This window comes from Coregonus clupeaformis, chromosome 1 (assembly GCF_020615455.1).
Source record: "Coregonus clupeaformis isolate EN_2021a chromosome 1, ASM2061545v1, whole genome shotgun sequence".
Taxonomy (NCBI): domain Eukaryota; kingdom Metazoa; phylum Chordata; class Actinopteri; order Salmoniformes; family Salmonidae; genus Coregonus; species Coregonus clupeaformis.
Genome location: NC_059192.1, coordinates 76648234 through 76673204, shown reverse-complemented (window position 1 = coordinate 76673204; position 24971 = coordinate 76648234). Strand labels below are relative to the sequence as shown.

General features: G+C 43.4%; 3 protein-coding genes across 4 annotated transcripts; 1 reads left to right on the top strand and 2 right to left on the bottom strand.

Moving 5' to 3' along the window:
* Window positions 1-2394: 2394 nt before the first annotated feature.
* On the bottom strand, window positions 2395-11084 carry LOC121577491 (cytochrome b-c1 complex subunit 2, mitochondrial). 2 transcript variants are annotated; one of them, XM_041891221.2, is made up of 14 exons: window positions 10976-11084; window positions 10191-10271; window positions 9053-9202; window positions 8852-8916; window positions 8626-8682; window positions 6774-6898; window positions 6548-6645; window positions 6326-6383; window positions 6109-6204; window positions 5582-5781; window positions 5345-5425; window positions 4759-4832; window positions 2980-3133; window positions 2395-2753 (listed from the first exon to the last, which is right to left on the bottom strand). In XM_041891221.2, exons 1-14 carry the CDS (start codon window positions 11006-11008, stop codon window positions 2670-2672), a joined length of 1356 nt encoding a protein of 451 aa, XP_041747155.2. In that variant the 5' UTR covers window positions 11009-11084; the 3' UTR covers window positions 2395-2669. The 2 variants fall into 2 exon arrangements, with proteins under 2 accessions (XP_041747155.2, XP_041747153.2); XM_041891219.2 differs by lacking the exon at window positions 10191-10271 and adding an exon at window positions 10053-10154 and having other exon boundaries at window positions 10976-11073.
* A 293-nt stretch (window positions 11085-11377) lies between these two features.
* LOC121577647 (NHP2-like protein 1) lies at window positions 11378-14301 on the top strand. The gene is made up of 3 exons (XM_041891413.2): window positions 11378-11625; window positions 11766-11886; window positions 13822-14301. The coding sequence occupies exons 1-3, from the start codon at window positions 11623-11625 to the stop codon at window positions 14082-14084; spliced, it is 387 nt and encodes a 128-aa protein (XP_041747347.1). The 5' UTR covers window positions 11378-11622; the 3' UTR covers window positions 14085-14301.
* A 3883-nt stretch (window positions 14302-18184) lies between these two features.
* Window positions 18185-23519, bottom strand: LOC121577599 (ras-related C3 botulinum toxin substrate 1). Its single transcript, XM_041891335.2, has 6 exons — window positions 23217-23519; window positions 22191-22262; window positions 21738-21855; window positions 20935-20997; window positions 20607-20766; window positions 18185-20219 (listed from the first exon to the last, which is right to left on the bottom strand). Exons 1-6 carry the CDS (start codon window positions 23249-23251, stop codon window positions 20089-20091), a joined length of 579 nt encoding a protein of 192 aa, XP_041747269.1. The 5' UTR covers window positions 23252-23519; the 3' UTR covers window positions 18185-20088.
* Between the last annotated feature and the right edge of the window lie 1452 nt (window positions 23520-24971).

Sequence of the window (24971 nt, the reverse complement as noted above, 5' to 3'; positions counted from 1 at the left end):
TCCGTACGGGAGTTGCAGCGATGGGACAAGACTGTAACTACCAACTGGATATCATGTAAAAGTACACAACAAAAATGTTAATTCATGAATATTATGGGTGTCTTTAATAAAAATAACTTGAGCTTTTGCTGCAGAAGACACATTCATGCTTAGTACAACATACAATAATTTGCCAACATTAAAAATATGTACATATGGCCCGTTTATTATGTACAGCCATTGAAGCATTATAGAATGGGCAAAATTATTGACCTAAGCGACTTTGAGCATGGTATGATTTTATCTCAGAAACCTCCGGCCTCCTGGGCTTTTCACGAACAACGGTGTCTAGGGTTTACCGAGAATGGTGCGATAAACAAAAAACATTCAGTCTGCGGCAGTCCTGTGGGCGAAAACAGCTCGTTGATGAGAGGTCGAAGAATCGTGCAAGCGCAGTACAACAGTGGTGTGCAGAATGGCATCTCGGAACGCACAACTCAACTGTCTTTGACACCGATCAGCTAAAAACAAGAATCGGCTCCAGTGGGCACGCGATCACCAACACTGGACAATTGAGGAGTGGAAAAACATTGCCTGGTTCGACGAATCCCGGTTCCTGTTGTGTCATGCTGATGGCAGTCAGGATTTGGCATAAGCAGCATGAGTCCATGGCCCCATCCTTCCTGGTGTCAACGGTATAGGCTGGTGGCAGTGGTGTACTGGTGTGGGGAATGTTTTCCTGGCACACGTTAGGTCCCTTGATACCAATTAAGCAAGGTTTCCATGCCTGAAGAATTCAGGCTGTTCTGGAGGCAGAGGGGGGTCCGACCCAGTACTAGATAGGTGTACCTAATAAACTGAGTGTATGAAACAGGCCACAGATCTGCGGCCGCATGGCCTCACCCATTCCCTCCAAAACATTTTCCAGACATGCCACTATGCAAATCGTATGCCATTAGTAACTCTTACATGTCATCCATATTGCTTTAAAAAAACAAAAAACATTTTGAGTGAAAAGTATGTGAAAAAGTGTGTTTTATTTTCAGTCACTATTGTGACCGATGGGAACAACCATTGCTCTGCCTGTAATACAATTAACAAGAAATCCCCAGCCCCAGTATGTACACTAAATATACAAAAGTATGTGGACACTCCTTCAAATTAGTGGATTTGGCTATTTCAGCCACACCCACAGCAATGCAATCTCCATAGACACATATTGGCAGTAGAATGGCCTTACTGACGAGCTTAGTGACTTTCAACGTGGCACCGTCATAGGATTCCACCTTTCCAACAAGTCAGTTCGTCAACTTTCTGCCGTGCTAGAGCTGCCCCGGTTAACTGTAAGTGCTGTTATTGAGAAGTGGAAATGTCAAGGAGCAACAACGGCTCAGCTGCAAAGTGGTAGGCCACACAAGCTCACAGAACGGGACCGCCGAGTGCTGAAGCGCATAAAAATAGTCTGTCCTCGGTTGCAACACTCACTATCGAGTTCCAAACTGCCTCTGGAAGCAACGTCAGCACAAGAACTGTTCGTCGGGAGCTTCATGAAATGGCTTTCCATGGCCGAGCAGCCGCACACAAGCCTAAGATCACCATACAGCAATGCCAAGCATCAGCTGGAGTGGTGTAAAGCTCGCCGCCATTGGACTCTGAAGCAGTGGAAACGCATTCTCTGGAGTGATGAATCACGCTTCACCATCTGGCAGTCTGACAGACTAATCTGGGTTTGGCGGATGCCAGGAGAACGCTACCTGCCCCTATGTATAGTGCCAGCTGTAAAGTTTGGTGGAGGAGGAATAATGGTTCGGGCTAGGCCCCTTAGTTCCAGTGAAGGGAAATCTTAATGCTAAAGCATATAGTTACATTCTAGACAATTCTGTGCTTCCAATTGGAATACCGACTACGAGCAAGGCCTAATCGCCCAACGTCACTAATTATCTTGTGGCTGAATGGAAGCAAATTCCCGCAGCAATGTTCCAACATCTAGTGGAAAGCCTTCCCAGAAGAGTGGAGGCTGTTATAGCAGCAAAGTGGGGACCAACTCCATATTAAATGGCCATGATTTTGGAATGACATGTTCGACAAGCAGGTGTCCACATACTTTTGTTCATGTAGTGTAGCTTTTCTCATTGGAAAATACGCCGAATTAGCCGCCTGGCTACGAGTCACTTGTATTTCCGGGAACAAATAACAAATTAACCATGTTATTTTGTTCAACGTGGTCGGACGTAATCAAACACTTTTTCATGAAAGCAACATGTAGACATTTTTGGTCCGAACAGACTAGAATAAATATAATTTCACACTATTGGGCAATGTATCAAAACTTTTTCATGGATCATACGTTTTCATTTATTATCACCTGGTAAGACATTAGGTCTACTACAAGTGGAAAAAACGACTTATTCCACCTTTAAGGTAGATATTCTTTATTCATTAATTTACATCAGCTATACAGTTCAAGATGTGGATCTTATTTCCTTATGCACCATCGAGATCCACATAAAAATATCAACAACTATAAATATTGGCTGTTGGTGTGATTACAACATTATCATAACTTCCTCAAAAGAACAATGAGGCAATGGGGATAATGACCATGTTTCAGTTTCAATTTGTTTGTTTTGAACGGACAGAGGGCTTTGTTGTGATTTTTAAAATCACAAGTGAAATAAAGTTGGAAGGCTTTAGATCTCGTCAACGAAGGGCGTCTTGACGAGGTTTCCACTGGAAGCCATTGACTTCTTGCCCGACACAAACTTATTTGCAGCCTGAGAGAACAAGGAAAACACATCTAAGCACAAAAACAAACAACCTAGGAAAATACTCCTAATATACTGTACAAGTTGAGAGTGAGCTGCAGCAAAGACAGTAATATAGAAATATATTAACTTCCACTTGAATTTTCACTTAGTCTCCAATTGACATCAATGCATGACTAAGTGAAAATTCAACTTAAGCGGAAGTTAATATTCCCCCCAAAGTGAATGAACTTACGTTAGCGACATCAGTTGCGGAGACAGAGTCGATCTTCTGTGCGATGGCCTCGGGGGAGTGGTAGACCCCTCCGGCCAGAGCCTGTGAACCCATGGCATCTAACAAACCCTCTGAGCTCTCCAACGACATCAGGTACTCAGCCTTCAGCTGGGTCCTACAAAAACAGATACACCTTAAGTCAACGTCTTCAAAGTCCCTTCCATTGCAATACTTTTCTCGATTTTATCTACTCAAATTCTACAGTGCATTCGGAAAGTATTCAGACCCCTTGGCTTTTCTCACATTTTATTACATTAGTCTTATTCTAAAATGGATTAAAATAGTTTTCCCCCCTCAATCTACACACAATACCCCATAATGACAAAGCAAAAACAGGTTTTTAGAAATGTTTGCAAAACTATAAAAAATAAAAAACGGAAATACCACATTTACATAAGTATTCAGACCCTTTACTCAGTACTTTGTTGAAGCACCTTTGGCAGCGATTACAGCCTCGAGTCTTCTTGGGTATGACGCTACAAGCTTGGCACACCTGTCTTTGGGGGAGTTTCTCCCATTCTTCTCTGCAGATCCTCTCAAGCTCTGTCAGGATGGAGGGGGAGCGTCACTGCACAGCTATTTTCAGGTCTCTCCAGAGATGTTCGATCGGGTTCAAGTCCGGGCTCTGGCTGGGCCACTCAAGGACATTCAGAGACTTGTCCCGAAGCCACTCCGGCGTTATCTTGGCTGTGTGCTTAGGGTCAATGTCCTGTTGAAGGTGAACCTTTGCCCCAGTCTGAGGCCTGAGCGCTCTGGAGCAGGTTTTCATCAAGGATCTCTGTACTTTGCTCCGTTCATCTTTCCCTCGATCCTGACTAGTCTCCCAGTCCCTGCCACTTAAACACATCCCCACAGCATGATGCTGCCACCACCATGCTTCACCGTAGGCATGGTGCCAGGTTTCCCCCAGACGTGACGCTTGGCATTCAGGCCAAAGATTTCAATCTTGGTTTCATCAGACCAGAGAATCTTGTTTCTCATGGACTGTGAGTCCTTTAGGTGCCTTTTGGCAAACTCCAAGCGGGCTGTCATGTGCCTTTTACTGAGGAGTGGCTTCCATCTGGCCATTCTACCATAAAGGCCTGATTGGTGGAGTGCTGCAGAGATGGTTGTCCTTCTGGAAGGTTCTCCCATCTCCACAGAGCAACTCTAGAGCTCTGTCAGAGTGGCCATCGGGTTCTTGGTCACCTCCCTGACCAATGCCCTTCTCCCCCGATTGCTCAGTTTGGCCAGGCGGCCAGCTCTAGGAAGAGTCTTGGTGGTTCCAAACTTCTTCCATTTAAGAATGATGAAGCCACTGTTTTCTTGGGGACCTTCAATGCTGCAGAATTTTTTGGTACCCTTCCCCAGATCTGTGCCTCGACACAATCCTGTGTCGGCGCTCTACGGACAATTTCTTTGACCTCATGGCTTGGTTTTTGCTCTGACATACACTGTCAACTGTGGGACCTTGTATATACCTGAGCTCAATTTCGAGTCTCATAGCAAAGGGTCTTAATACTTACGTAAATAAGGTATTTCTGTTTTTTATTTTTTATAAATTTGCTAAAAAATTCTAAAAATCTGTTTTCACTTTGTCATTATGGGGTATTGTGTGTAGCCCAATGAGGATTTTATTTTATTTTATCCATTCTAGAATAAGGCTGTAACGTAAATTTGTTTGGGAAAAAGGGAAGATGACTGAATACTTTCCGAATGCACTGTATATTCAAGTTTCTAAGTCTGTGTGTGTTAGCTTACTTGGCGCGGGTCAGGTCAGCTTCTGAGACTCCTCCTGTAACAGCCTTCACCTGGCCAATAGCTGCCTTGATCACCTGGAGAGGAGGACAGGGATAGGTCAATCAATTAATCAATGGGAGGTCAAAGTTCATCTTCATTATGATCTTTCCTTATCCTAAATGAATGATCTTACATTCCATTCTATGTAAAAGCAACTATCCCTCACAGGGTTCATAGGACTAGTTAGCAACGGCTTCAAAAAGCTGTTGTGAAGAGGTTCAATTAATCTTTATCAATTCTTATAAAATGTACATTATCAGTAGAAATCGACCGGGAGACCCATGGGGCGGCGCACAATTGGCCCAGCGTCATCCAGGGTAGGGGAGGGAATGGCCAGCAGGGATGTAGCTCAGTTGGTAGAGTATGGTGTTTGCAACGCCAGGGTTGTGGGTTCGATTCCCATGGGGGGCCAGTATGATTTTTTATTTTTTTAAATAAAAATAATGTATGCACTCACTAACTGTAAGTCGCTCTGGATAAGAGCGTCTGCTAAATGACTAAAATGTAAAAAAATGTAAAAATGAAATGTCAGAGACATCATACTCACGTCACCAGCTGCTGCAGACTGGGAGATGGTGTAGACTCCAAACAGGCCAGAGTCAGAGTAGTTGGCATTGAAAGCAGAGGCCTAAAAGGAGGGGACACCAGAGGAGAATGACTGCATGAAAGGAATCTATTCTGCACAAAACTCTTCTATCCAAAGATTCCTCCACATACCGCATTTCCCTCCTGTAGAAAGCCCAGCTATAAAAACACAATCTGATCTGGTGATTATGTCACTCACATCGAAGGGGTCTGCGGTAGCCTTAGCGACGCCCTGGATGAGTTTGGAGGTGGAGTTGGAGCCTCTCTTGATGTGTGGCCCCGCCCCCAGGACATGCTGTAGTACAGAGAAGGCCATAGCCTCATCTGTCCCCACCGCCGCCCCCTCAGACACCACTGCAGAGTGCACTAGGCTGGACCCGTTCTGCACCCGCACCTCGCCTAGAGAGAGAGCGAGAGAGAGATAGGGATAGAGGGACAGGGTTAGAAAGAGAGAGACAGGGATAGAGAGAGAGAGACAGGGATAGAGAGAGAGGGATAGAGAGAGAGGGACAGGGATAGAGAGAGAGACAGGGATAGAAAGAGAGGGACAGGGATAGAGAGAGAGAGAGGGAGAGACAGGGAGAGAGAGAGAGAGGGAGGGAGAGACAGGGATAGAGAGAGATAGAGAGACAGGGATAGAGAGAGAGAGAAACCTTATTAGAATTCAACCCTCTTCAAGATTCAGATACAGTGGCCATTGCAGCCCCTCTGGAATAAGGATCTTACCACCGCGGTACTGAGACTTTGTCCCAGCGGTGCCCATCCCACTGCGGATGTTGAGGAACTGCTCTCCCACCTGCTTCAGAACATTGTGGTCCACACCTGAACACATAGAATGTATGTGAGAAAAACAATATATTTTTCAACATTCCCTTAACACACATGGCTATCAAGTAATTTGATTTAAAATATTTTGTATTAGATATACACGTTTAACACTTACCAAGGCCAACCAGAGCCATTCTTGCACTTGTGAAATTGTTTTGGATAAAATTGTGCATCTGGAGAGGAAGATGAACATCAGAGGGTTAATGAAAAACTCAACCGTCGTGCTGTACTTCCTGGAGTAGTACACCTGGAGAGGCAGATGAACACCCATAGCATTAGCCCAAACTAATGAATAGTACAGTAGAACATGCTGGGACCAGGATGTTGAGTGTCTTACATGGTCAGCGTCGACCTGGCCAACCATGTAGTCTGGGCAGTAGAGGGAGTTGGACAGGGCGTTCTTGTAAGCCGCTCCATGTAGATCTTCAATCACACCTGAGGAAAAGAACCGCAAGGCGCTTCAGCCGCAGTGTGATGACACTTTGCATTATGCTATTATCCAGAGCCGTTAACAGTAATAACAAAACTGAAACAACCACATAACTGTGTGTGTGTGTTCTCACCCATCTGGGGGGTCTGTGCGGCTAGGGCCTTGTCCATCTTGACCCTGGGAGTGAGGTCAGACACCTCCCACGGCCTGAACTCTGGGGCTGTGGTCACATTGATCAGGTACTCCATCACCGTGTCACTGCATTAGACAACACAGAAATGAGAATGACAGCGATTTATTCACCATATTTCAGATCTATGTTTGTATATACATAGTAGGGCTGTGATGATACCAGTATCACAAAAAAAATTCCATGGCAAAAATGAAAACATGAAGCAGACAAAACTCTTTGGTCTTTTAAAAAACCTGCTGTATATAAAATATTGTGTGATATACACTACCGGTCAAAAGTTTTAGAACACCAACTCATTCAAGGGTTTTTCTTTATTTTTACTATTTTCTACATTGTAGAATAATAGTGAACACATCAAAACTATGAAATAACACATATGGAATCATGTGGTAACCAAAAAAGTGTTAAACAAATCATTCTTCAAATAGCCACCCTTTGCCTTGATGACAGCTTTGCACACTCTTGGCATTCTCTCAACCAGCTTCATGAGGTAGTCACCTGGAATGCATTTCAATTAACAGGTGTGCCTTCTTAAAAGTTAATTTGTGGAATTTCTTTCCTTCTTAATGTGTTTGAGCCAATCAGTGGTGTTGTAACAAGGTAGGGGGGGTATACAGAAGATAGCCCTATTTGGTAAAAGACCAAGTCCATATTATGGCAAGAACAGCTCAAATAAGCAAAGAGAAACGACAGTCCATCAATACTTTAAGACATGAAGGTTAGTCAATACGGAAAATCTCAAGAACTTTGAAAGTATCTTCAAGTGCAGTCGCAAAAACCATCAAGTGATATGAGGAAACTGGCTCTCATGAGGACCGCCACAGGAATGGAAGACCCAGAGTTAGGATAAGTTCATTAGAGTTACCAGTCTCAGAAATTGCAGCCCAAATAAATGCTTCACAGAGATCAAGTAACAGACACATCTCAACATCAACTGTTCAGAGCAGACTATGTGAATCAGCCCTTACACACCTCCAGGCTGTGTAAGGGCTATTTTACCAAAAAAGAGAGTGATGGAGTGCTGCATCAGATGACCTGGCCTCCACAATCCCCCGAGCTCAACCAAATTGAGATGGTTTGGGATGAGTCGGACCGCAGAGTGAAGGAAAAGCAGCCAACAAGTGCTCATCATTTGTGGGAACTCATTCAAGACTGTTGGAAAAGCATTCCAGGTGAAGCTGGTTGAGAGAATGCCAAGAGTGTGCAAAGCTGTCATCAAGGCAAAGTGTGGCTATTTGAAGAACCTAAAATATAAAATATATTTTGACACTTTTTTGGTTACTACATGATTCCATATGTGTAATTTCATAGTTTTGATGTCTTCACTATTATTCTACAATGTAGAAAATAGTTTTTTAAAAACTTGAATGAGTAGGTGTTCTAAAACTTTTGACCGGTAGTGTAGCTTGGAAAATAAATAAATGTTACTCTGGACGACAACATAAAGTTAAATCCGCTTCGTGTTTTGTTTCCTTGCCACGTCACGAAGGAGTAAAGCAAACATTTTTATTTTACCTTTATTTAACTAGGCAAATCAGTTAAGAACAAATTCTTATTAACAATGACGGCCTACACCGGCCAAACCCGGACGACGCTGGGCCAATTGTACGCCGCCCTATGGGACTCCCAATCACGGCCGGTTGTGATACAGCCTGGAATCGAACCAGGGGGTCTGTAGTGACGCCTCAAGCACTGAGATGCAGTGCCTTAGACCGCTGCGCCACTCGGGAGACCAATACTGGTATGGTCCCAGCCATAACACATAGGTATGCTTTAAGCAAGCATCACTTACATGTGGTCTCTGAGACAGTCAACCGAGTAGATCATGTTCTCTCTGGATGACGTCACGCTGTATAGAAAACACACACAGATAAAAAGTATGTCATCCATGACAGTGGTACAGTCAGTCAGAAAATATGTTAAGTATCCCAAACAATAGAAATCAAAGATACGTCCAGTTGTCTTTCTGGTCTTGTGAGGATGTATACACTCATTCACAGGCTCTGAAGACTACTGACCCTAGACTGCCTCCCACTGCCTCCACACCACGACAGATCCTGAAGGCTGAAGCACCTTTGGTAGTCTAGAAAAGAGCAGCAGAGGTTGGGATTAACCACATCACTAGTTCCTACGCAGTATTGAGTACATTGAATAATCACTCAAGCTCCTGGCTACATCATGTTGATGGAGGAGGGGTGATGAACCAGAGCCAGGAGTACCAGGTTGGCAGCCAGACGGAGCAGGTGGGTGACTCCCTGGTTCTCCGGGGACTCATAGCGACAGCCAGCCTTCACAAACACACCGATCCTGGATGCCGGGGAGTAGTTTTCCAATGAGGCTATCATCAGACCACTGGGCAGTTTGGTCACCTGCAAGAGAAATATCAGTTAGCATCACACCTTGGTGTGTTTTATGCAGTTAAGATGTCAGAAAATTTTAACAGAGCAGTGTAGTATAACATATCTTAGCTCTAACTTCTGTTATAAACTGGGTGGGTCGAGCCCTGAATGATGATTGGCTGACAGCCGTGGTATATCAGACCATATACCACGGGTATGACAAAACATTTATTTTTACTGCTCTAATGACGTTGGTAACCAGTTTATAATAGCAATAAGGCACCTCGGGTGTTTGTGATATATCCTGGTCCTCTGTAGCTCAGCTGGTAGAGCACGGCGCTTGTAACGCCAAGGTAGTGGGTTCGATCCCCGGGACCACCCATACACAAAAAATGTATGCACGCATGACTGTAAGTCGCTTTGGATAAAAGCGTCTGCTAAATGGCATATTATTATTATTATTATTATTATTATATATGGCCAATATATCACGGCTAAGGGCTGTGTCCAGGCACTCCGCGTTGTGTCGTACTTAAGAGCAGCCCTTAGCCGTGGTATATTGCCCATACACCACACCTCCTCAGGCCTTATTGCTTAATTATAGCATGTCCACATAAAAGGCAACAAATGGATGGGCAGCAAAGCATCAAATCCCAAATCTGAAATACCTTTTTACCTAGTTTTACTTCAACTATTACAAATGTAATCAGCATGACATTTCACCTGGGAGTTTGTAACAGTACACAGAGATATTATATGTGGAATAATAAAAGCAGACTTATATCTCAAAGGAACAAAGAACCATGTAAACCACAGGAGTTAGAGCAGGACAGAGGACACAATCTCCATCCCTAAATCACTCCCTCAGACCACCACATACATGGACGTCCTGGTATGAATGGGAAGCCCCTGTGGAGACCTTGAGGCCCGACAGAGGCTGAGTCAAGGGCTGCTCTGTTCGGGTGGCCGCATAGAAGCGTCTCTGTGAGGAGAGAGAGACATGTCAACACCCACTGACCTGCACCTCCTGCGGCTGAAACTTTACGTGCTCTGCGGAGACATCCAATTTACGGGCAGCCTGGGCTGCGTAAAGCCTTGTCTGTAATGTAGAAAAGAGACAAGGTGACTTCATATCCTACTAGGGTGTTATGGTGGGTCTGGACTCTGGATAGAGAGAACCAATGAGATTATTAAGAATCATAGACAGAGAATGATGGTTGAATACTGGATGGAACGTTATGTCCTAATGAATTGACCCAAGACAGTGTTTGCCAGCTATTTGCATTATAGTGCACGGTCGAGGGCACATGACCACCTTCTATGAACTACATTTGACTTTCGATGGAGAATCAAAAGGCTTGTTGTCACATCAACGGCTGTTAAACAGGTAGTGAGACAGAGCACCAACTGAACCGTTATCCTCTGCATGATCATGATCTGATCTTTTAATTGGTCAGACCGAGGGACGAATTTGACAACACTTTGACAATAGGGAAAGAGTAGATGTCTTCTACGTGTCAGATACAATTCTTGGAATATAGAACCACCATTTTTAACCCACTGCCAAACGTTTAGGCTGGGTTTATCAGCAGGCCATGCCATGTATCTAAATGGTCGTGCTAATGTTAGCTGGCATCTTCGCTAGTATGCTAGCTAGTGACATCATCATCACAGCTTGTCGCGCGAGCACTTTTCTCGCCAACCAATCAATACAATACAATCTACTTGTACTATCGGATACCAAAAACCGTCTCCTGAATAATCAACTATTCAGACTTATTACAATGTCAAAGGAGTTCTTACCGACAGCTGACTTATTCCCCGAATCCCCTTCATCTCCCCTCTATCCTTCAACCAAGACGATTAAACAATATGGCTGACCTTAAGAGTGTCCTACCCAGAGTTCACAGCGCGCCACATTTTTCCTCGATTTTATTTTTACGTGCACTAACGAATGTTTTTGATGCACGTCGCCACCTACTGTCCAATGGTACACCTTTTAAAATGTACAAAACAGCTCTTTATCTATCCTGCAGGGTTCTACATATATATTCCACATTTCGTGAAAATGCACAACATGCATCGTTAATTCAATGGAAAATAACTGTGGCTACTGGCTGTGGAAACAAAACCAAAGCAAAAAGGAGAACATGGGCGGGACAGGGACAATTTTGGCTCAAACAACGCACTTCCTGTCCAGTTTAGCGAGCAAAGCCCTCATATACGCATGCGTTCCATACTCAATATAACACGTGTTGTTTGTTACCACTGAGCTATAATTGTTACAAAGTAGTGGCATGTAGAAGTTCCTCGAGCTTTTGAGAACACAAACTGTTGTAGCTACAGAAATATTTATTTTTTGAATTTCCCAAAACCTCAATCGCAGGCGGCGTAGTCCTCCGTGAAGCATTCGCCGAGAGGAGAAATATCAGAAATACACGGAAGTAATCATGGTAAGTGTTTGAATAAACGGCTTCAGTTAGCATTGCTAGCTAATACCGGTAGTATCGTAGTTAGCTAATTGATAAGGATAGCGTTGTTTCGTTCTCTGCTAGTCAGTTTCTACATCTAACTGTTTTGTGTTTCTTCTCAGACTGAAGCCGAAGTGAATCCGAAGGCCTACCCCCTGGCCGACGCCACACTGTCCAAAACCATCCTGGACCTCGTGCAGCAAGCCTCAAACTACAAACAGTTGAGGAAAGGGGCCAATGAGGGTGAGGGAATCTGTAATAATGATTAATACCCAATTGGTAATATATCGATCATAAATGGGAAATGTACTCTATCCTTTCTGCGAGAAGCGTTATACCAGCTTCCAAGACATCTGGCCCTATGGCACAGCACAGGCAAGCTGGTCTCATAGACTAAACGTAACAGTACACGAAAATTAGTATGTCATGTTACGTTTGGTATGGTTACATAAGACAGGTTACTTAAGGCAAAAATGAAAGGAGGGTGGATGAGTGGGCATAACGTGAAAGTCTAGCTTGTTCTACCTTATGTCATTTTTAGTATTACATTGTTATTGATGACTGTATTGTTGAGTTTAGAGCTTGCATGAAAGGCATGTCACTGTACTTGTGCATGTGACATTGTAACTTGAAACAACCCAAAGGTTGTGCGTTTGAATGTCATGACTGACAACTTTAGCATTGTAGCTATTTAGCAACTACTTACTACTTTTTAACTACTTTGCAACTAGTTAGCATGATGGCTAACCCTAACCTAGCCCTTGAGCATGACTCTAGAGGGGAGTTTTGTTAAGAGCTAGGTCTGAACATTAACACGCATCGCTTGCGGGACGGTTTTGGAAGCATAAGGACCTTAGCTTTCATATCGGCTAAAAAATAAAGGTTAAATTGATGCACACCTTTTTATAGGGTTAGGATTCCTACTATGCCATATTTCCATGTTGCTGCGTTAGTTTACGGAAAACAGACGGCACCTAGTCGACTACCTGTGCTAATTAGCTATCTGCATCTCCGAACACCTGTGTAAATGGAGGCTGGATGACACAAATGTGTTGTCACTGAAAGATACTGTCGGCTGCAACTGTGTTAAAACAGTGTACAGTAAGTATGTATTTAGCGTTTGTGAAATTATTTTGATGTGATATGAAAGGGGGACTTATATTTCTAGAACCATACTGTAATTTAGAATCGATTCACGTTTAGATTGAGGTTCTGGCTTCCAGAGCCAATTCGCCCTTTAAGCTGAACATGTAAGGTCCTTGAACTAAAGGCTTCCGCATGCTTCGGTTCGGCTGGCACCTAGCCGAACTCAGCTACGTGAACCGAACGAGTGTGCTCGCGTACCTTTAACCTTCGCTTGAATAGACCTTCGCTTGAAAACTGAGTGGCAATGTACTGTTTGTCCATCTTGAGATGCCTTAGCCAGTATACACTTCCTCAATGGAATTAATCTAAACTCAAATCTGTCATTCATTGAATTTTTTTGCAGAGGAGATCTTTGTCATGCAATTGTACATCTAACTAGGATGTTTGCAGTATTTCTCAAGTTAGACTAGTTTTCATGCAAATGTTCTATTGTTGAATGACAACACTTCATTGAAGAATCCCTACTGTTGACCAATCACCGACGGGGCATAGACTTCGGTACTTCTTGCTGGAAGGCAAAACATTCAAATTTCACTAAATGTTGTCATAATATATGCACAAACTGTTCTGAACTGTTTCAGATGGGAAGCATGCGGACGCCTTAAGGAGTAACGTGCGCTCCATTAGTCCAATATTGGGTTAACCCTAACCTAACTGCTAGCTTTAACATAACATTTACCCCCTAGCCTGGCTAATGTTAGGCACAACAAATTGGAATTTGTAACATACGCATTGCAAATTCGTAACATATCGTATGAAATGGATGGACATCCACAAATTAATACATACCATACCAACGTAACATACTAATTTGAGTGTCCCGGATTTTCATTTACTATGTTACTTCTACCCCGGAGTCCAGATTGGCGCAGGAGGTTGTGTGCTTGATCTCTGACCACTGACTAGCTGGTTCAAATCCCACTCAGAATACCACCTTAATCACTACAAAAGTTATCTATGGAGTTCTCATTCTACACTATAATCTATCAAAGACATGTCACTAACCCTTGAATCTTGTTTATCCTCTTCCAGCCACCAAGACATTGAACCGTGGTATCTCCGAGTTCATTGTGATGGCTGCTGATGCTGAGCCACTGGAGATCATCCTCCACCTGCCGCTGCTCTGCGAGGACAAGAACGTCCCCTACGTGTTTGTGCGCTCCAAGCAGGCCCTGGGGCGTGCCTGTGGGGTCTCCCGCCCGGTCATCGCCACCTCCGTCACCATCAAGGAGGGTTCTCAGCTGAAGCCCCAGATCCAGTCTACCCAGATGGCCATTGAGAGACTGCTGGTCTGATCTGGTTACTTCTCTGCTCTCTGTTTGTATTGGATAGTCTGAGAGACTATCAGGGAGTTGAATGATGTCTATTTGATAGTCAAATTGTTTTTGGGAGAGACATGTTGTGTACATGTATCTATTTTACTTTCGTCAGGGACATACAAAGAATGTATAAATGTCCATGTGTTATGTCATTCACTCTTGTGTTTTGTGATAAAACATGAGTTTATTTTTGCTCATTGTGTTGGTCTGTATTTGTATTCTTCCATTGTAAGTGCCAGAAGACTATTACAGTATAACAATACTGTATGCAAGAGAAATTGGTTGAGAACCTGAGATGGAGGGATGAACCAACTAAACCAGAGGATGATAGAATATTTTAGGGGACCCTCATAAGTTGACTCGGCAGAATCAAAATGTGCCCATTGAAGTTCTGTGGAGCATTTTTAAAGAACATGTTCACACAACCATTTGGTGTCTTGAACGCAGCCTCGGCGCAGCAATCATTTTAGGTAATAGTGAGATTACATTTGTAAACTTTTGTACTCACATCGGTGATCATAAACTGTCTGCACGCTTGAGTTTAGCAAAGGTTTTGGCCACTGTGGCTGAGTCACCCGTTATTATACGGCATGATGAGGTTGAAGGATTGTGATCTTGATTTGATCTTGCTTGTTGAAGTAGCAGGGGAAGTTTTCCAAATGGGACAGTGCAGAAGTGATCCAGCCTGTTTATAGTACGGTCCCGTTTATTCATTCAATCCCGATCCTCGTTGGTCGGGTAATTTAGTAATACTGTTCCAAAAATGGTCCGGACAGATTCCTGGGGTTGGTGCATGAAGACCTCCTGTGCACTAAGGTGGTGTTTCTACAACCGGGAGAATGGGTCAACTCTGCCATCAACTCAAGCCACAGTGTTGCTGTTTGATTCTGAGTATGGCTACGACCATTGAACAGTGGCCATTAGATGTTATTTGTCACAATCAGACAAAAGCCGTCAAAGGATTTAACAGCACACAGCTGGTTATAAGAGGTCTCAATGTGGTTGACATTTGCTGGTCATGGATGGGGATGTCATCACAGCCAAAGGTTTCTGCTATTTCTGACAAAGGCCCTCCATGTAGCCGCAGAGGGCGTGCATACACTCTTCATTGGAATGATTCCTCACTACCTGGCAACTTTTTGTTCTAACTGGAATGTTTGGAACCGTCCAGCTGTTGATGCCAGCCCAGTCAGAGGTGTTGACCATACTGGGAGCTGGACATCAGGCCCTCAGCCACTACGTCTTCACAGAAACCTTCTCCATTAAAGAGGTACCAGAGTGATTCAGTGTTTCTGAATGGGTTATTAGAGAGGCCCACTGGTATTGTAGCTACGTACAATATGAAAGGCCATAGAGAGATCACATTGGATTTGTGCCTCTCCTACAGGTCTGTGTGGAACAGGAGGATAGAGTCGGTGGAGAGTTTTAGCCGGTCCTGTTACACTGTGAGGCAGACGCCACTGTGACTGGGGCCAGTGAACCATTGCTCTTTGGCCAGTGGGTCAAGCCTGGTGCCCATGTGGCAGGTGAGGAGGCTCCTGACTGAAGACGATAGTGCCATGCCTTGACTTAAGATGTGTGAAGATATATACACTGAACAAAAATATAAACGCAACATGTCAAGATGTTTCATGAGCTGAAATAGAAGATCCCAGAAATTACACACAATAACCCATAATGTCAATGCAAAAACAGGTTGCTAAGTTATTAAAAATAAAAAAGAGAAATATCACATTTACAAAAGTATTCAGACCCTTTACTCAGTACTTTGTTGAAGCACCTTTGTGATGACAGCCTCAAGTCTTTTTGGGTATGACGCTACAAGCTTGGCACACCTATATTTGGGGAGTTTTTCCCCATTCTTCTCTGCAGTTCCTCTCAAACTCTGTCAAGTTGGATGGGGAGCGTTGCTGCACAGCTATTTTCAGGTCTCTCCAGAGATGTTCAATCGGGTTCAAGTCCGGGCTCTGGCTGGGCCACTCAAGGACGTTCAGAGACTTGTCCCGAAGCCACACATGCGTTGTCTTGGTTGTGTGCTTAGGGTCGTTGTCCTGTTGGAAGGTGGATCTTCGCCCCCAGTCTGAGGTCCTGAGCGCTCTGGAGCAGGTTTTCATCAAGGATCTCTCTGTACTTTGCTCTGTTAATCTTTCCCTCGATCCTGACTAGTCTCCCAGTCCCTGCCGCTGAAGAACATCCCCACAGCATGATGCAGCCACCACCATGCTTCACCGTAGGGATGGTGCCAGGTTTCCTCCAGATGTGACGCTTGGCATTCAGGCCAAAGAGTTCAATATTGGTTTCATCAAATCACATTTTATTTGCCACATACGCCGAATACAACAGGTGTAGACCTTACAGTGAAATGCTTACTTACAATCCCTTAACCAACAATGCAGTTTTTAAGAAAAATGTAAAATGGGTTAAGTAAAAAATAGCAAATAATTAAAGAGCAGCAATAAAATAAAATAACAGTAGTAGCAGCAGCGTAAAAGAGGGGGTGGGGGTGCAATGCAAATAGTCTGGGTAGCCATGATTAGCTGGTCATGAGTCTTATGGCTTGGGGGTAGAAGCTGTTAAGAAGCCTTTTGGACCTAGACTTGGCGCTCCGGTACCGCTTGCCGTGCGGTAGCAGAGAGAACAGTCTATGACTAGGGTGGCTGGAGTCTTTGGCAATTTTTAGGGCCTTCCTCTGACACCGTCTGGTATAGAGGTCCTGGATGGCAGGAAGCTTGGCCCCAGTGATGCACTGGGCCGTACGCACTACCCTCTGTAGTGCCTTGCGGTCGGAGGCCGAGCAGTTGCCATACCAGGCGGTGATGCAACCAGTCAGGATGCTCTCAATGGTGCAGCTGTATAACTTTTTGAGGATCTGAGGACCCATGCCAAATCTTTTCAGTCTCCTGAGGGGAAATAGGTTTTGTCGTGCCCTCTTCACGACTGTCATGGTGTGTTTGGACCATGATAGTTTGTTGGTGATGTGGACACCAAGAAACTTGAAGCTCTCAACCTCTCAGACCAGAGAATCTTGTTTCTCATGGTCTGAGAGTCCTTTAGGTGCCGTTTGGCAAACTCCAAGCGGGCTGTCATATACCTTTTACTGAGGAGTGGCTTCCATCTGGCCATTCTACCATAAAGGCCTGATTGGTGGATTGCTGCAGAGATGGTTGTCCTTCTGGAAGGTTCTCCCATCGCCACAGAGGAACTCTGGAGCTCTGTCAGAGGGACCATCGTGTTCTTGGTCACCTCCCTGACCAAGGCCCTTCTCCCCCGATTGCACAGTTTGGCCGGGCGGTCAGCTCTAGGAAGAGTCTTGGTGGTTCCAAACTTCTTCCATTTAAGAATGATGGAGGCCACTGTGTTCTTGGGGACCTTCAATGCTGCAGAATTTTTACCAATCCCCAGATCTGTGCCTCAACACAATCCTGTCTCGGCGCTCTACAAACAAATCCTTCAACATCATGGCTTGGTTTTTGCTTTGACATGCACTGTTAACTGTGGGACCTTGTATAGAGAGGTGTGTGCCTTTTCAAATCATGTCCAATCAATTGAATTGGGTCTGAATACCTGTGTAAATATTTTTTAGATTTTTTTATACATTTTCACAAAAAATTAAAAACCTGTTTTCACTGTGTCATTATGGGGTATTGTGTGTTTATGAGGTGAAAAAATAATTGTATCCATTTTAGAATAAGGCTGTAACATAACAAAATGTGGGAAAGGGGAAGGGGTCTGAATACTTTCCAAATATACTGTACATTCCCACCTGGTGGGTATACTACAAAGCAGGATCAATTAGTTAGCCATCTAACTTTGATAAACAACCAGAAAAAAACTTTATTTTCTAGTTCATAAAGAAAGCTACATTTAGATATGTGTTTTTGGTTGTGGAGTTAAGTAGACCATGCCCATTTCAAGCTCATAAAAAAAAGTGATTTCTGAATATTTAGGTAAGTTAGCTAGCAAACTACTTGATCTTGCATTGTAGTATACCCCTGTTTTGTTTTAAGGGAGTGGGTGGAAAGAGGTTTAAACATTCCTACAGCCACACAGCAGAATTTAAAAAGCTGACAACAGGCAAAGATTTTAAAAGATTTTATTTGTTTTTTTTTTTTTTTTTTCAGCAGATTAACCACTATTATCATTTCCAAATAAAACCAGAAGAAAAATCAAGTATCCTTTCTCTCATTGTGCCATTCATTAGTACACTGGTAATACCTCAGAGCAACAGCCTCTCACTCAGTCAAAAATAAAGAGTACTTTGAAAATAGTCACTGTTACTGAACTGAATATCACTGAACTACTGTACAGGTAGCTTAGTGGTTAAGAGTGTTGTGCCAGTAACCGAAAGGTCGCTGGTTCTAATCCCCGAGCCGACTAGGTGACAAATCTGTCGATGTGCCCTTGAGCAAGGCACTTAACCCTAATTGCTCCTGTAAGTCACTCTGGAGCGTCTGCTAAATGACTAAAATGTTAAATGTAAGTACAGCCATTAGAAGCTACTGTAAAATACATAGTCTTCTTCTGAACACTATTAAATTGCTCATAGTTTAGTGATACAGTAATAGGTAGCTGTGATGAAAAAAATCCCACAGTAACGTTTACATAGCATCATGTTAATGACAAAGCTTGATGTTAAAACAAGTCAGCAACAACTACCTTTCGAGTAGCAAACTCCAGATTCTTCACACTTGAACTAGACGTTAAAAAGGTCTAGATAGATGGCAACTGCTGACAGAATCCGTTAAAAGGGAATGACATTGAATACAGGCCTAGATTCTACCATACAACAAACAAGGCCTATAACGAGAAGGTCATGGCGCGTGCAGGTGTCTGGAGTGTAAAGCTGGTGGACTACGCAGTACAGTTTCATTACTGACAATACTCGTACAAATGGATGTATTTACGTACAGTAACACTCACGGTTTGAAACTGTTGTTTAATCCAACAAGAGGGATCCATCTAAATAAAAGTCTGATAAAAAAAAACATTCTCCATCCTTTTTCTAGCAGGTTCTCCTATACACCTGGGTCAGGTTCTCCTACACTCCTGGGTCAGGTTCTCCTGTACACCTGGGTCAGGTTCTCCTATACACCTGGGTCAGGCTCTAGTCTAGACACCTGTAGAATGTAAAATACTGGATATTTTCTCAGACCAAGGGGGAGCACCAAGTACAACAAGTGGAGATTTAGATTGATCTAATAAGCATTTAATCCACCTAGGTATAAAGTGATAGCTATTAATCATGACTGACTTCAGTTGTTTTGACAATGTATTCGAAGGTGGATAAATTTCACCTGAGGGGAAATGATTGATCTAAACTCACTTGATCTACATTGACTATGATTATAGAACTTAACAGCTATTACAACGATTATGATAAAAAAAAAAGTTTATTTAGATTTCTCTTGAGCTATAAACCGTTCTGTCAAGATTTAGCAAATTACGGTCGCACACATTGTACAGGAGAAAAAACAAGAAATCATTCCATGTAGTGTCCACGGAGCCCCTAGAAAGTGATGACCGTTATATGCAGTAGGAATTTTGGCAACACCTCAATTCTACACAATTCATTGAAGTCTGTAAACAAACAATATGGACTCTTGAGAAGAGTGGAAAGAGACCGAAATTGAAAAGAGCAATTAGTATTATCTTCCAGGAACACTTTCCCAAAAAATAAAAAGCTACATTTTTGAAGGCAGCAGGAATTTCTTAGTGTAGGGGAAACATGTAGGGCGTGTCCAACCCCCTTCTTCCTAGAGCTGAATAGTTTATTCTAATATTCATTTAATAATATCAATCATATTTAAGTAGTATTTACTAATTACAATACGAGAGAGAAAAAAATAACATCTGGATACATATGCTTTTTGTAGAATCCTCCCCCTTCCTCCTAAGACACTCCCCCACCCTATTCTTAATTCCCCCAACCAATAGGTGCGCTAAGACTGCAGCGTGACTTCCTTCTTCCTGTCTGCGGCATTTAGAGTAGTGAGCACTTCCTCTTCCTCTTCTTGACGGGTGGGGGGCACAGGACTGCCCGGATGGCTTCGTCAAACACTGTCTTAAGGCCGCGCTGTGTCAAGGCTGAGCATTCCAGGTACTTTACTGCTCCTGTAGAGGAATAAGACAGGCTGGCAGTCAACATCACAGCAAATAGGGATTTCATTCATTAAAATCCTAAATGGACTAATAGCTATGACTACACTGAGCAGATCCAGGTTAAGCTATGGAGAAACTCCATTGACATTGCTGTGTAGAGTCCAGTAATAGGCTTACTCTATGTCCGGGAAACAGGCCCCTAAAGTACTACTAAGACCTAAGTAAGTAAGCCTTGAGCCCATAGGCTCCTGTCCGATCTCCTGTTTCTGTAGCGTGAGGCAGCTTGATGTACAGTACACCCCCTGGACAGGACACTAGTCTATCTCCTGTTTTTGTAGTGAGGCAGCTTGATGTACAGTACACCCCCTGGACAGGACTAAGTACCATTAGTAAACTAACCAATCTCTTTGGCCATGGCCAGGCCCTGGGGGTAGGTGATGGGGGTGAGTTTCTTCTCCTTCAGCTTCTCGATGGTGTCCTTGTCGTCTCTCAGATCCAGCTTGGTGCCCACCAGGATGATGGGGGTGTTGGGGCAGTGGTGTCTCACCTCTGGGTACCACTACAGAGGACAGGGACAAGACAGTCAGGATAGGATCAGTATGTTACTGTAGACTAGAGGCCTACCTATCAAGTCTATACATCAGTTGTTTTGAGTATGTGGATAAAATCCACCCTTTCAAGCAATGACCCTGTTGATAACTTAATGCTTTAATACAAAACGTCTCACCTTGGCACGGACGTTTTCAAAGGAGGCAGGACTCACAAGGGAGAAGCAAATCAAGAACACATCCTGTTGAGAGGAAACAAACAGCATAATTTATACAAGATAAAAAACTGACAGTTACAATTCATGGAGACTAATGTTTTGTAGCTATGAATGGTACAAACTAACCACACAGACAAGAGTTTATGAACCAGTCCTCAATTCACTGCTATTATCTAGGAGGACAAAGTTTCCCTGAACACTGACCACTGTCAATTGGTGGGAGGAGTCACAGAGCCCAGAATGAGGGCAGACAAAGGGGCAGACAGAGCACTCTTTCACTTCCTTAATGCCTGCTCCAGACATTGTTTTGGTACTATGGGCAGAGGGCTGTACTCTCCTCCCCATACAGACTCTGAGCCATAATAAATGCTCAATGTTGGCAACACAATGCAATATGCCTTTCCCTAACACCCTGAATTACTTGCGTTATATTGTTCACAATGTTGTCAAAACCGGGCCGCAAGCGATTTCTTTCGGGGGGGGAATTCAGCTAAAAATTAGTTTAATTTAGGAAATCTGTTCCCAGGTATTCCCACTAATAAAATAGACAGGTATGATATTATTGTTATTTTGAAATACAATCTCTTTTTGGGCTTAGTTGTGGTCAATTTTCTGTGTAGAAATTATTATAGTTGTGTTCCGGCCCTCCCGACCATCCGCTGCGACAAAAATCAGCCCACGGCTGAATCTAGTTGCCTACCCCTGTTGTAGGGATTTATGCTTTATGCAGAGCTGAATACAGTAGATTTCTCCTGTTGTTTTACCGTCTGTGGATAGGACAGTGGTCTGAGCCTGTCGTAGTCTTCCTGTCCTGCTGTATCCCATAGACCCAGATTCACTGGTTTCCCATCGACCATCACATTGGCAGAGTAGTTGTCAAAGCTGCAGGGAGAGATACATGTTACGCCACAATGACATCATCAGGGAAGTGATTAGCACACAACCAGGAAATAATGGCAACCAGTAAATTTCAATGATTCTACAGGCTAAATATAGTCATCAGGAAAAAGTTGAACAACCACACCTCTGATTATAAAATGTTAACATAGAATGCTAACATGAACATTCAGCACTATGTTTCTAGTGTAGGGGAGAAGGGTTAAAGCATTATCAGTTAGACCCTGGCATAGCATTTATTTTTGCTGACAAGACTCTCCATGTCATTCGTAAGACACCTGCTGCGATGGGAGAGTGGGAGAGAGAGTGTGTGTGCTTACACTGTGGGGATGTATTCCCCGGGAAACGCGTTGGTGGTGTAGCTGATGAGCAGGCATGTTTTCCCCACAGCTCTGGAGGAGAGAAGGAGAGAGAGATGGAGGGATGAGGAGGAGGAGAAATAAACCGCTTTAGTTTTGTTTATGTCCATTTCAAAACTGAAAGGAGAACTTGGACGGGTGTAACTGGCCAACTTGAGACAATGAGTTAAACTATGAATGAATGTCTGCATTATCCAGTAGTGTTCCAATGTTGGGGTTTCTCTCGGCAATATGGACATGTTACCAGCATAGAGAGAGAATGGAACAATGTCCTAAATAAGGTTGATGTTGGAGTTTATTATCAACAGGCAGCAGACAGTTAAACTACTATTTCCCAGAAATATTTAGATTAAAGTTCTAAGTAGTGAAGCTTTCTAAAGACAAACTAAAAGAGATTGAGTTAAATATCTGATAGAGAGCAGGTCATCTCAAGTCTTTATAATACGTTCTCAATTATGCAAAGGGTAGTAAATAATCTAAAACCCAATCCTGTAGCAAATAATGTCACTTATCATCATACAAGGCAGTAACAAGGAGTGATCTCTGTTCTGAGTCAGATGATAGGACGGACACTAAAGGATTGCTGGGAATGGATCATTTATAATAACTAACGTTACACAGAACCGTGCATACAGCGGCAGTCTCACTCGCTAGCCACTATTTATTTTAACCTAACAAGAAACTTGGTCCTAACAGCAAACGAGAATGTATTACAGTTACCATCAAGTAACAATTAGTTAGGCTAAATTATCATGCCACAACAAGTTTACAGACTAATGTTAGCAAGCTAACTTAGCTAACGCTAATTAGCTAGTTGGAAACAGTGACAACAGTTGTCACCAATTAGCTAGTAAGCTAACAAGCAATCTGTGGGCTAATAGAAACAATTAACTTTGACATAATTTATATTCCAGATCATAACTTATATTGTAAGACGTCATTTTATAAACATACCTAACTAGCTAAACAAATGTAGGTTTAACTTACCCGTCCCCCACTACAACACACTTGATGGCCTGCATCGACGCCTTTCTCAGCTAGCAAGCTACAGTAGCTAGCTCAAATTGTAGCTTGTCGGTTAGCTGGTAAATCACTATTTTGTTGAGTGAACTTGTTTTCCCAACGGGGAAAAACAAGGTTTGAAGCCTAGATTGGGGGGCCCAAGTTGCGATAGTTTGTAAATTAGGAGAATTCCTTCAAATCAGTGTCCTCAAATAACTTGGTGGAACTCCAAACCTGTAAACCAAGCAGCCACCACCCCAAAAATCTCTGGTGCTAAGCTTGAAAAAACGCCCTAAGACAACGGAAGCTGTAGCTCCCATTCCATGCAAGTCATTTCCGTTTACCGTAGATTGGATAAAGGAATTTTCAAAGGGCTGTCAAGCGACGCCACCTAGCGGTAAATACAACATTTCTACAGCCACTTTTAGTTTCTGAACGTTAGAGGGCAGTATTCCCTCATCAGTTGAATATTGTAAAGGCCCTCCTAAATTGTGCACCATTTCAGGGAGGCAGGCATCATGAGACAAGACAGTCAGTCAATACTTTGGGTGTTATGATTTCATTAATCTGGAACTTTATCATGGTTGTCCTGTGTTTTATCCTTAGAAAAAGTATGTGTTTATCCACATTACAAATTGCCGCATCTTATCTAAGTTGGAATTTTACAGATGCTCTTATCCAGAGCAACTTAGGGTTAAGTGCCTTGCTCAATAGTACACAGAAAGATGTTTCACCTATTCGGCTCTGGGATTCGAACCAGTGACCTTTTGGTTACTGGCCCAGCACGTCCCCATTCTCATTGACAGGGCTGTAGTGGAACAGGTTGAGAGCTTCAAGTTCCTTGGTGTCCACATCACCAACAAACTAACATGGTCCAAGCACACCAAGACAGTCGTGAAGAGGGCACGACAAAGCCTATTCCCCCTAAGGAGACTGAAAAGATTTGGCATGGGTCCTCAGATCCTCAAAAGGTTCTACAGCTGCACCATCGAGAGCATCCTGACTGGTTGCATCCCTGCCTAGTATGGCAACTGCTCAGCCTCCGACCGCAAGGCACTACAGAGGGTAGTGCGTATTGCCCAGTACATCACTGGGGCCAAGCTTCCTGCCATCCAGGACATCTTTACCAGGTGGTGTCAGAGGAAGGCCCTAAAAATTGTCAAAGACTCCAGCCACCCTAGTCTCTCTGCTACCGCACGGCAAGCGGTACCGGAGTGCCAAGTCTAGGTCCAAGAGGCATCTAAACAGCTTCTACCCCCAAGCCATAAGACTCCTGAACAGCTAATCATGGCTACCCGGACTATTTGCATTGCCCCCCCCACCCCACCCCCACCCCCTATTTTACGCTGCTACTACTCTGTTTATTATCTATGCATAGTCACTTTAATAACTCTACCTACATGTACATATTACCTCAATTACCTCGACTAACCGGTGCCCCCGCACATTGACTCAGTACCGGTACCCCCTGTATATAGCCTCCCTACTGTTATTTTACTGCTGCTCTTTAATTATTTGTTACCTTTATTTCTTCTTTTTTTTAGGTATTCTTTCTTAAAACTGCATTGTTGGTTAAGGGCTTGTAAGTAAGCATTTCACTGCAAGGTCTACACCTGTTGTATTCGGCGCGTGTGACAAATACAATTTGATTTGATTTGATTTGTCTTTCTTCCAACATCCTCCTCACCTCCCCCTCCCCCACCCCCTTCTCATTTCATCAGCAAAACCATTAAAGTGTCT

Bases quoted from the DNA above. Each gene is read 5' to 3' on its own strand.
- LOC121577491 (XM_041891219.2), bottom strand. From the start codon at position 11,008: ATGAAGGGGATTCGGGGAATAAGTCAGCTGTCG. The intron at 8,917-9,052 runs GTACTCCTGGCT...GCTCTTTTCTAG, and splicing joins TCCGTCTGGCTGCCAACCTG to ACTACCAAAGGTGCTTCAGC. The intron at 6,646-6,773 runs GTGAGAACACAC...TCTTTTCCTCAG, and splicing joins CGCACAGACCCCCCAGATGG to GTGTGATTGAAGATCTACAT.
- LOC121577647 (XM_041891413.2), top strand. The intron at 11,887-13,821 runs GTGAGGGAATCT...ATCCTCTTCCAG, and splicing joins GAGGAAAGGGGCCAATGAGG to CCACCAAGACATTGAACCGT.
- LOC121577599 (XM_041891335.2), bottom strand. From the start codon at position 23,251: ATGCAGGCCATCAAGTGTGTTGTAGTGGGGGACGG. The intron at 22,263-23,216 runs GTAAGTTAAACC...TCTCTCCTCCAG, and splicing joins TGTGTTGTAGTGGGGGACGG to AGCTGTGGGGAAAACATGCC. The intron at 20,998-21,737 runs GTAAAACAACAG...TCCTCTCAACAG, and splicing joins CACTGTCCTATCCACAGACG to GATGTGTTCTTGATTTGCTT.